The sequence below is a fragment of the Macaca fascicularis genome, chromosome 6 (assembly GCF_037993035.2).
Source record: "Macaca fascicularis isolate 582-1 chromosome 6, T2T-MFA8v1.1".
NCBI lineage: Eukaryota > Metazoa > Chordata > Mammalia > Primates > Cercopithecidae > Macaca > Macaca fascicularis.
In genome coordinates, this window is record NC_088380.1 from 43,418,304 (window position 1) to 43,430,554 (window position 12,251).

The 12,251-nt window shown below is 47.9% G+C and overlaps 1 protein-coding gene and 1 long non-coding RNA gene across 2 annotated transcripts in view; both read right to left on the reverse strand.

Moving 5' to 3' along the window:
* The window catches only part of LOC141406987 (uncharacterized), a 125,641-nt gene that overhangs the window by 35,870 nt on the left and 77,520 nt on the right, over nucleotides 1–12,251 (reverse strand). The gene's annotated exons all lie outside the window — the stretch shown is intronic.
* Nucleotides 2,062–5,985, reverse strand: LOC102131535 (annexin-2 receptor). The gene has a single exon (XM_073993415.1). It carries the CDS (start codon nucleotides 2,738–2,740, stop codon nucleotides 2,156–2,158), a length of 585 nt encoding a protein of 194 aa, XP_073849516.1. The 5' UTR covers nucleotides 2,741–5,985; the 3' UTR covers nucleotides 2,062–2,155.

Here is a 12,251-nt window from a genome sequence, read left to right on the forward strand (position 1 = left end):
GTTCTAGGAGCGACAAAGTGACAGCACTGAGAACGTAAGGACCCCGCGAACGGGAAACGTCACGTTGGGAGCGGCAACTGAGAAAACGCCCAGTGGGCGCTGCTAGCAAACTTGCTGATACAAAACCGCCAGCTCCGCATGGGAAGCGGAGCCGCCAGACAGAACCCGGAGCCTAACACCAGCGAGGCTAAGACCGAGCTCGGCTCCCCGGCTCCTGAGAGAATGAAAGTCAAGAAGCACGAAGCTGAGACGCTCAAAATTAGTAGGAAAAACAAAAACAAAAACGTAACATTTAAATAAAAATAAAAATTTAAAATAATGAAAGTCTGAAATGCAAGTAAAAACGCAAAACACATCGGTAACACTGTCCTCAGAGCAAAATACACAAAAATAATGTGCATTTATTAGCGAAAATTACAGAGAGCGAACCGTACAAAGAAGAAATTACAAATATGGCTAAACGATGCAATGCCTACCATTAGAATGTTTCTGTCACATCTAAAGCCCTGCAGGTTGCTCCTGTCATAATTTCCTATGACAAACAAACATAGCCACGGTTAAACGTGTTTAGGTGCGACTAAAAAATCGTAGTAACTGGTATATGCCGATTCGGTCCACAGGAGGAAAAAGTCGCGATGGGCGGGACTTGCTATTGTCAAAGGGAGCTCGGTAAAACCGAGAAATCGCGTTCGCCGGCCTTCCTGACTTCCCTGGGAGTTCTGAAGACACTAGACCACAAGCCTAGCTAAGACGGGACTCGCTATTGCGAAACCAAACTTGGCATAAGAGCTCCCAACACCGCTAAACTGACCATCACTAAACCTTTACAAAACGAAACAAAACAAAACAAAAAAACGCATTCGCTGGTACCCAGATTTCCACAGGAGTTAAACGTCTCCTGCGCAGCTAAAGCAAGGCTCACTAGTAGGAAACCGGAACTTGCTAGGACTAAGAAACTTGAGGCTGGGTTGACCCCACGGCTGTTACGATTAGAAATCCGAGGCTACCGGAGACCCGGAGCTGCTGACAAATGAGTCACAGAGTAACTTCGCCTTCCTATGGCAAAACGGTGACTTCCTACGGCCCAGATATCGCAGCCAGGGCTAGACCGGTGTTTGTCTTAAGTCAGGACTTGCTTGGGCTGAGAAATCACATTTTGGCCGTTCCCCTACTTGGACCGGGGGTAGAAATCCTGGGCACCGCGAAATGGAAACTTGCTAGGACCCAGAAGCCAAGGTCGCGGGAAACCGCGGGGTCCTGCGACAGAGACACGCAGCGGCGCCGCCCCAGGACTGCGTTCTGGCGGCCGAGCCGGAACCCGTGCGGCGGCCCTGGGAAGAGACTGTGCCCGTGCAGCTCCCCTGTCACCGGCTCCGAGGAGCCTCGGGCTCCGCCCGCCCAGCCCTGCAGCACCCGTCCGTCCCGCAACGCCAGACTCAGCGCAACTGGGGCACCGGCCACTTCCAATCTCTCAGATCCGTGGCCTGAGGGCTGCCGCCACCGAGAAACGGAGGCACAGAGCTGCGAACAAGAGACCACCGCTCGGTGAAATGGCGGTGCCAGGAGCCTGGGAGGGAATGCAGCCAGCGACGTTGTCAAGGACAACATTCGTTTTGGCGCAACCAACGGTGCTGTCACCAAGGAACCGTCGACTCCGAGAAAAAAAGAGAAGTTCGGCCACCGAGAAACTCCGTGCAGCAAGTGCTGTGACAGCAAAACCGCCGGCTCCGCGCCGGTGGCGAAAGAGTCGACGGAAAGGCCGGGTGCTGCCACCGCGACGCCGGCACCAGAGGGCCTCGGATGGAGAAAGCTCCGCACCGAGACAAGGAAACTGTGTACGGCACAGCTAGCGGTTGACACAAACAGAAAAGTGTCTGGTCTGCTAAGAACTCTACAATCATAAAATAGATTTCTCAAAGTTAAAACAGATACAAGTGAAATATTTAATAAAATAAATATAAGTGTATAAAAGACAAGGAAACTGAAAGTAATAAGCCACACGAAACAAGAAAGAAACATCAGGAAAAAGGAGAATTCAAAAACGGACAACCAGCAATGAAAGCCCATCTTAATGTATTTTTATTTTCTAGGTGGAGACGCTTGGTAACTGAGCATCTTTTCAAGGAGGAGAATCCAAAAAGCCTCCTGCTGATATCTAAGGCTGTTTAGCTCCACAGATTCGTAGGCAGCACGCCCAGAGTACAGAGAACGCGGCAAAACCAACGCGAAGAATCCGCTCCAGGCAGTCTGAGAAACCCCCCGGGGGGTGGCGCCACAGATGGAGGGCAGGAGGATGGCGGCCTTCCAAAAGGCACCCGCTGTCAGAGACGTCGGTGTCCTGCTGTCTGTTCCAGGAATGCGGAGGACTGCACCAGGAAAGCTGCTGGAGCGTGAGTCTGTCGGGTTCCTCTCCCTGCCCCACCTCTTCCACGGATGCCTCTTGCTGCTTCTGTGTCCCCGGCCAACCGAACTCAGGGGACTTCGCTGTACTTGGTTCCAAGGTGCTCTGGACTCCAGGAAAGAGTCCGTTTTGCCAGTAGACTCCCGGTAGCCGCCAGCAAGGACTGGAAAGCAGTCCCAAATCACAGCTGTCCAATGAGTACTCTCCTAGTACTGGATACAAAGGGAGGGGCCACGGCCCACGATCTTCTGAACTCACAATAGGCGGAAACCCGGGCTCTGGCGCCACCTCGGGGGAATCCCAAGGCCGCTTCACACAGCCAAGAAAATGTTGCTCCATCGCTTAAGCCTCAGACCAGGAGGAAACAAACGGTTGCCCTGATCAAGGAGGGAGAGCCTTCTGCACTACCCTCAGCCTGGGTATTTATGCTCTACCAGAGCCCGTGGGCGGAGGCCAGTCAGATATCAAGAAACTCATTAGTAGCAAATGCACGAAGATTCGTAGACAAATGAAAAACGATAAAATTTTAGAGAGTTCATAGAACCAAAACGAACCGTGATTCCGACAGAAAAACATAGCGAGAAAAGAAACCGAAAGGAAACAACGCTAAGCAAACCTTGCAGAGAACTAGCACTACAGAACGCACGTATTAAAGAGCGCTGCAAGGACCAAGAACCACTCGTTTTCGGGAAATGAGCGTTGCTGCCACCGGAAAACTGTCCGCTGGGGCTCTGCGCTAATAACCGTCTTGCTAACGAGAAACTGGCACGTTGAACTTAGCAAGCGCCGGCACCTAGCGGATAGCGCTGGTATTGCCAAACAAATATCCGTTTTCGGCGCCGTAAGTGGGGCTGCTAAAGAGAAAGAGCGTGCTCTTAGAAAAGAGCGGTGCTTCCACGCCTAAACAACCTGTTTGGAGGAAATGAACCAACTCTGTTTAAATGTGTCGTGCCAGGAAAATGTGTTGTGGCATGTTAATGTGTTTTAATCCGCTCAGTGTGTTTGACAGGTTTAATATGTTTTAACCCGTTCTAACGGGTTGTGACAGAAAAAGCGCCGGCTAATGGTACCACGGAGTTACTAGTGCCAACGGCGGCTGGGTGCAGTCACCGTTCTGCATGGCAAAACGGGGTTCAGGAAGTTCCTGCGAGATACTAGCGGTTCTAGGAGCGACAAAGTGACAGCACTGAGAACGTAAGGACCCCGCGAACGGGAAACGTCACGTTGGGAGCGGCAACTGAGAAAACGCCCAGTGGGCGCTGCTAGCAAACTTGCTGATACAAAACCGCCAGCTCCGCATGGGAAGCGGAGCCGCCAGACAGAACCCGGAGCCTAACACCAGCGAGGCTAAGACCGAGCTCGGCTCCCCGGCTCCTGAGAGAATGAAAGTCAAGAAGCACGAAGCTGAGACGCTCAAAATTAGTAGGAAAAACAAAAACAAAAACGTAACATTTAAATAAAAATAAAAATTTAAAATAATGAAAGTCTGAAATGCAAGTAAAAACGCAAAACACATCGGTAACACTGTCCTCAGAGCAAAATACACAAAAATAATGTGCATTTATTAGCGAAAATTACAGAGAGCGAACCGTACAAAGAAGAAATTACAAATATGGCTAAACGATGCAATGCCTACCATTAGAATGTTTCTGTCACATCTAAAGCCCTGCAGGTTGCTCCTGTCATAATTTCCTATGACAAACAAACATAGCCACGGTTAAACGTGTTTAGGTGCGACTAAAAAATCGTAGTAACTGGTATATGCCGATTCGGTCCACAGGAGGAAAAAGTCGCGATGGGCGGGGCTTGCTATTGTCAAAGGGAGCTCGGTAAAACCGAGAAATCGCGTTCGCCGGCCTTCCTGACTTCCCTGGGAGTTCTGAAGACACTAGACCACAAGCCTAGCTAAGACGGGACTCGCTATTGCGAAACCAAACTTGGCATAAGAGCTCCCAACACCGCTAAACTGACCATCACTAAACCTTTACAAAACGAAACAAAACAAAACAAAAAAACGCATTCGCTGGTACCCAGATTTCCACAGGAGTTAAACGTCTCCTGCGCAGCTAAAGCAAGGCTCACTAGTAGGAAACCGGAACTTGCTAGGACTAAGAAACTTGAGGCTGGGTTGACCCCACGGCTGTTACGATTAGAAATCCGAGGCTACCGGAGACCCGGAGCTGCTGACAAATGAGTCACAGAGTAACTTCGCCTTCCTATGGCAAAACGGTGACTTCCTACGGCCCAGATATCGCAGCCAGGGCTAGACCGGTGTTTGTCTTAAGTCAGGACTTGCTTGGGCTGAGAAATCACATTTTGGCCGTTCCCCTACTTGGACCGGGGGTAGAAATCCTGGGCACCGCGAAATGGAAACTTGCTAGGACCCAGAAGCCAAGGTCGCGGGAAACCGCGGGGTCCTGCGACAGAGACGCGCAGCGGCGCCGCCCCAGGACTGCGTTCCGGCGGCCGAGCCGGAACCCGTGCGGCGGCCCTGGGAAGAGACTGTGCCCGTGCAGCTCCCCTGTCACCGGCTCTGAGGAGCCTCGGGCTCCGCCCGCCCAGCCCTGCAGCACCCGTCCGTCCGGCAACGCCAGACTCAGCGCAACTGGGGCACCGGCCACTCTGAACGTCTCAGATCCGTGGCCTGAGGGCTGCCGCCACCGATAAATGGAGGCACAGAACTGCGAACAAGAGACCACGGCTCGGCGAAATGGCGGTGCCAGGAGCCTGGGAAGGAATGCAGCCAGCGACGTTGTCAAGGACAACGTTTGTTTTGGCGCAAACAACGGTGCTGTCACCAAGGAACCGTCGACTCTGAGAAAAAAAGAGAAGTTCGGCCACCGAGAAACTCCGTTCAACAAGTGTTGTGAAGGCAAAACCGCTGGCACCGCGCTGCTGGCGAAAGAGTCAATGGAAACGCTGGGTGTTGCGACCGCGACGCCGGCACTAGAGGGCCTCGGCTGGAGAAAGCCTCGCACGGAGACAAGGAAACTGTGCACAGCACAGCTAGCAGTTGACACAAACAGAAAAGTGTCTGCTCTGGTCTCTGTGACAAAGCGCGGATCAAAAAGAGCAACTCAGTGGAGTGAACCCCGCAGCCACTGAAGAAGTTACCCGCGTGGCTGTGGGGCCAGAGAAACACCGCGATTTCGACGACAGCCTTGGGGATACGACAGAGAAACATTCGCGGCCACAGAAGTACCATCCAGCTCCGCGCAACCAGTGGTTCTGCGATTCAGAAACCACTGTCAGCTGGACTCGACTAGAAACTTCTGAAAAACTGTCGTCTCATAACAGCTTTCCTACCCATGACAGAGAATCGCCTTTGGAGGGCACCTAACAGTGCTGAGACCGGCCTGGGCTAGCACAAAGCACAGAGCGGTGCCAAGAAACGCCGGACTTGGTGAAACCAACCTTGCGATCAGCGAGTCCACTGGCTTCGCAGGACGCAATGGGCGAAGGCGCAGCGGAGAAACCGCGGGCTCGGTTCACCGATTATGCTCCTGGCGGGTGATGGTGGGATGGGGTGGGGCACCCGCAAAGTTGTGAAACCAGCGGCGCTGGGACCCAGCGATCACCTGCCCGTAGCAAATGCCTGTGCAGTTGCAAAAGACAACTTTTGGCGGAAGGAAGGTTGCAGTCAGAGAGCATCCGATAACGCTGACAAAGGAGTGGCGTTGGCAGTGAGAAACCGCTGGCGCTGGGAAAGGAACGGTGCAGCGACCGACCAACCGCGCGCTTGGTGCCTCCAAAGTGCTACCGGTTCTACCCACTCTGTCCCCCACAGGCTTAGGGAAGTCTGTTGTCCTTTTCTTTTTTCCTCTCTGGCCTACGCTGGTGCAGTGGTGTCATCTTGGCTCAGTGCAGCCTCCACTTCCTGGGATCCAGCGATCCTCCCGCCTCAGCCTCTAGAGTAGCCGAAACCACAGGTGAGTGCTACCACCCCCGTCTAATTCGTGTGTGTGTATATGTGTGTGTGTGTGTGTGTGTGTGTGTGTGTGTGTGTGTGTGTGTGTGTGTGTGTGTGTGTGTATTAGAGACTGGGGTCTCGCTATGTTGCCCAGGCTGGTCTTGAACTCCTGAGCTCAAGTGATTTGCTCGCTTGGGACTCCCAAAGTGCTGGGATCACAGGCGTTGGCCACCGAGGCCGGCAGGAAGTCTGTACTGTTCTTGCATTCCACGCATTGCGTTGCGCAGTGGGAGAGTAGTTGACTTATGCCCTGAGAACCACGCAGATCCTGTTGGTCCCAGGAACAAAGTAAAAACCATTCTGGTCGCCAACAGCTTCCTACGCAGCAAACAGCCATCCAGCCTCCGTGACTGGGCTCTTCCAGGTCACCCCTGGCTCCCAGGCTCTCTTCCGGGTCCGGAACCCACAGGATCCTACAGGAGGGGCCGACAACTGCTTGCCTTGAAACACTTGAAACTCTCGGTCTAAGGTTCCCTAGGAGCGTAAAAGGCACAGCGTTTTCTGACCGCAGCTTCAGGTCTCCCTCGCCTGTCCCGGTACCACTCCTGCAGGAGCGAACTCTGTGGGAACCGCTCGTTGATTCTGATGGTTAACTCTGTCAGATGTCTTTGATATTGGGCATAGGAGTTGGAAGAGGGCTGGAGAGAAAAATGAACTGCAAGACTCCAGCACAGGAGGTGGGATTGATGGCAGACGTCTGTTCCCTCTCTAAACCCAATAAACATCTCAAATTACCATCCACTTTCCTATACCCTTGATTTGTGAAATGGATCACTGAGGCTTTCTCTGTCTTTCCGGAAATGCAAACAGCTGAATTTTCAAGAGCTTGAATTCTCTCACACTTTTCAGTCAAGAGTGGGGCTATAAACTCCTTCCTCACAGGAAATAAGGAACTGCCACGGCTTGGAAGAAAAACGTATTTTTCCCATAAGCTTTCACATTTCCCAAAAAAACACTACACATCCGGATGTAATTCCCCCCCCCCCCCAAGAGATTTACAGACCCTACCAAGAGCGTTCCCACGCAAACGCATCATCTCCCAATCGCATCCTGAAGGCACCATGCAACCAATTCCATCCTTTTCTGGATGAACCTGGGCAGAGGACAGGTGCAGAGGAGCCCAGAGAAGGGCCTTGACAAGTCAGGAGACCCAATTTGGGGTCGCAATTCTCACCCACTCCCAAGGTGTTTGTTTTGATCTTCCCCTCCCACCATACTACTTCTTCTGCTACCTGGTTTCTCCCTGTATTCCAGGATCCTCCAATTGCCTTCTGGTCTTACAGACGGGAGAATAAATGAAAAATGGCATCGTTTCCACCTTAAAAGTTACAAGCACTTCACCAAAAGGAACAGCCTAGGTAGAGCCTTTTTAAAACAAATGCCCGCCCACTGCTTCACCCTCCTCATTTCCACCTCAGCAGAGCATTTTAGCAGAAAAGCTGACTCAGAGCAGTAGCTCCCTCCTGTAGTCCCAGCACTCTGGGAGGCTGAGTCAGGAGGATCTCTTTAGTCCAGAAGTTCAAGACCACCCTAAGCACAAAGTAAGGCCCTTGCCTCTACAAAAAAACAAAAAAAAAGAAAAAAAGAAAAGAAAAGAAAAAAAATTGAAAAATTAGTCAGATTTGGTCTTGAGTGCCTGTAGTCCCAGCTACTAGGGAAGCTGAAGTGGGAGGATCTCTTGAGCCCTGGAGATTCAGGCTGCAGTGAATAGTGATTTGTGACTGCACCACTGCAGTTCAGTCTGGGTGACAGAGGGAGATGTTGTCTCAAAAAAATAAAATAAAATAAAATAACATAGCTGGGATTACAAGCCCTGCAAGAAGGGGTCACTTGAGACATTATTACATATACCATTAACAGAGGAGAATGCTGCAAATTGTACTGTGTCCCAATGGTAAGAGGCCACCCATTTAAAAATATATACATGTTTCAGAGATACTAAATGATAAAAACATTTACCTTAGAATTGATTAAATTCAGGTATCCACTCCTTTGTTTTCAATCTTTAGTGCCATTTTTTAGTTTATGTCTTGAAAATAGCATAGAGATTAGAGTTGTGATTTTTTACTTTTTTAATTATTTTTATTTTGTTCACTTATTTATTTTTGAGACAGAATCTTGCTCTGTCGCCAAGGCTGGAATGCAGTGGCATGATCTTGGTTGACTGTAACCTCTGCCTCCCAGGTTCAAGCCATTCTTGTGCCTCAGCCTCCCGAGTAGTTGGGACCATTGGCTCCTGCCATAACACCCAGGTAATTTTTGTATTTTTAGAAGAGACGGGGTTTCACCGTGTTGGCCAGGCTAGCCTCGAACTCCTGGTCTCATGTGATCCACCCGCCTCGGCCTCCCAAAATGCCAGGATTACAGCCATGAGCCACCATGCCAAGCTGAGTTGTAATTTTTGAAACCTTTTTTTTTTATTGTATTTGGTTTTTTTTTGCGGTGTAGCTCAATACATTGAAATGGTTGGGTGAGTGGGAAAATCATCTTCCCCACTCCTCCAGTATCTGTAAGGTGCAATTTCTCAGAAACAATTTCAGCTTCTTGCCTCCCCTTTTAGTTTACTCACATATTGTGTGGTTTGTGGCATAAAAATCATTATTTGTGACAGACACCATGCCAACTGTATTTTGTGCTTTACCTTGTTTCATTCTCAACTGAAAACTGTGGTGAGCACGTGCTTTGTGCTGGGCTTGCTTCTCAGTTCTCTCCATTTTGTAGTTGCACAGCCTCACTTAGGGAAATTGGAGTGTGTATAGCTCTGCCTGTGACTGAATAGATAAATGTAATTTTAGCATTCAGTGTTAAGAAATCAACTCTTGGTGCAAATTTAAGACTCATCTTCTCATGGTGTGTGTGTGTGTGTGTGTGTGCGTGTGTGATTTTACTGTGTCCCTTCTCCCTAACACTCCAGTTCAAGATACCAACCTACGTTCTGAGTTGATTATTCTGGATACACTCTACCAAAATATGACTGTTGGACACCAGAATCACCACCCCAATATACCAGTATAACAATATACCTCTGGCATATTGATTATTTCGGGCCTGGCATGGTGGCTCACACCTGTAATCCTAGTGCTTTGGGAGGCCAGGAGTTCATGAGAAGGCTGAGCACATAGGGAGTCCCATCTCTACAAAAGTATTTTTTTAAAAAGTAGTCCTGGTTACTAGGGAGGCTAAAGCAGGAAGATGGCTTGAGTCCAGAAGTTTGAAGTTACAGAGAACTATAATCATGCCACTGCATTTCAGCCTGGGTGACAGCGTAAGACCCTGTTTCTAAAACAAAAACAAAATAGGACTGGGAACTGGTGGCTCACGCCTGTAATCCCAGGATGGTGGGAGGCCGAAGTGGGCAGATCACTTGAAGCCAGGAGTTTGAGGCCTGCCCAACATGGTGAAACCCAGTCTCTATTAAAAATATAAAAATTAGCTGGATGTGGTGGTGCATTCCTATAATCCCAGCTACACAAAGATTGAGGCATGAGAATTGCTTCAACCCAAGAAGCAGAGGTTGCAGTGAGCCCGGATTATGCCCCTGCACTCCACCCTGGACAACAGCGCAAGACTCTGTATAAAAAAAAAAGAAATTAAATTAAAATTTAAAAAAACAAAACAAGATGAGAGAAAACCCTCATCTGTACTGCTATACTCCTTACTCCTCTTTATGACAGAGCAACACAGAAAGATAAAGACAAAGAAAAGACTATTCTGGGAGGAAAGAGGATGAAACAACATGATTCTTACCACAAAGTACCAGAAAGTACAACAGAGTCGATACACCGGCACTAGTCACACAAATCCTTTTCTCCCATCAGTCAAGATTTTGGACAGGAAAAATAAACAGAGAGTGACCAGATTCCACAGAGTGGAGCCTGGAATCTGGCTGGTAAGAAATTCTTATCCTTATGCTAGCTGATCAGCTCCTGCTTTCCCTCAACCGTGGGCTTCCAAAAGAGCCAAACTTTCTGTTCCTGCTCAAAGCACCCAATTTTCAGGGGCCCAGGGAAATCTTTCTCTTAGCACTCTGAAAGTTTGCTCTAAAAATCAACTCACAGAGGCAGATTAATAGGAGAAAACACATACAAAATGTGTGATTGCCCAGCCCCTCAGTGAGGTGCAGGAGCTTATATACTATCCTGAGTTTACAGAAAAAAGTGGATCATGGCAAAACAAGTTAAAGGTGGGAGAAAACCTTTAACGGTTCCAGACTCTCTGTTAATTCTTCCTAGATGTGGACAAGAGAAGGCCTTTATGTATCAGTGCAGATTGTCCACAGATGTAAATTTTTCCCACAAACCACAGCATTGCAGGGCTATTTCTTTTGCTGGTTCTCTGACAGCCATCTGAAAATATGTCAAATAAATGTATTTTGGGGTTAAACATTTTTTATTTCCTTCAAAGTGGAATATTAACTGTATGTCTCTTATAGATATAGTTTTAAATAAATAAGGGAATCCACTTTTTCTAATTTGTTAAGATATGTTTTGTTTTAATAATAATAATAAGTTAAATTTTAAACAATTTTCTGCATCTACTGATATTATCATATAGTTTTATTCCTTTTTAATGTTAATGTGAATAATATTAACTGATTTTCAAATGCTAAACCAATATTGAGTTTGTGGAATAAATCCCACAAGATCATGATGTATTTTTAAAAACTTACATTTCTGGATTCAGTACGCTAATCCATTATTTATAATTTTTTAATACCTGTGATCATAAGAGTTATTGGCTAACCAAAAATTGGGGGATTGATAAGACTGATATGCAAAATTGGCTTATAAATATTCATACTTGCTTGATACTTAAAAAGGCCTTTCTATGTATTTTTTCTGCCCCGCTCAGGCAGACTTATTAAATACTGGCATCATGTCTCATTCGGGGCCATTCAAAAGTCAATAGTGGACTGAATCATTCTATTTTTGTAGGCACCCTCATAATCTTTTCAGTACAGATTGAATTATTGAGGATTCAGACAGCAAAGGAAAAAGGTCAAAGCATGTAAGTTAAGCAGAGAGACATATTTTTCTTCACCTGGCTTCCCCAGGAAGTGTTAGCTAAAGTGAAAACTTATGTGAAACCTTTTAATTCAAAAGTGAGTTTTTGTTTGTTTGTTTGTTTGTTTTAAAGAGAGTGGGAGTTAAAAGAGAGGAAAGTGAAAAAGGAAGGAGTAAGAGGCAATTCCATGCTGTGCTACCTCATTGGCCCAAATTGGGTCAGGGTCAGAGGTGAATTTACCATGCAGCTAAGGAAGCTTAGCTTTTAGGATCCCTTTAAACAGGTCTATAATCTTGTACTCAAAAGTTTTATTCTTTTTCCTAAAGAGAATTCCCCACTACCTGTAACAACACTGGGTTCTATGAACTGAACCTACCATGAGCACAACAGTTTGCTTGATCACATGGAACCATCTTCTAGGTAGCCCTATTTTTGACTGCTTCTCAGAATAATCCACTTAGGAAGAAAGAAAGGGGAAGAACATATCCACTGTGGGGGAAATAAAACAATCCTGACAACAAAAAGACCCCTGTGTACCCAATAGAAGAGACAGAGAACACTAGTATTGAGTTAGCCTTAAGAGATTTACATGCATGTAAGGTAGCATGACAATAACTATAAAGCTGGGCCATATCTCATATGTTTTAAGCAAAGAACATGGCCGGGCACAGTGGCTCATGCCTGTAATCCCAGCACTTTAGGAGGCTGAGGTGGGTGGATCACCTGAGGTCAGGAGTTCGAGACCAGACTGGGCAACATGGTGAGAGCCTGTCTCCACTAAAAATGCAAAAATTACCTGGGCATGGAGGCGCTCGCCTGCAATCCCAGCTACTAGGGAGGCTGAAGTGGAAGAATTGCTGGAACCCAGGAGGCAGA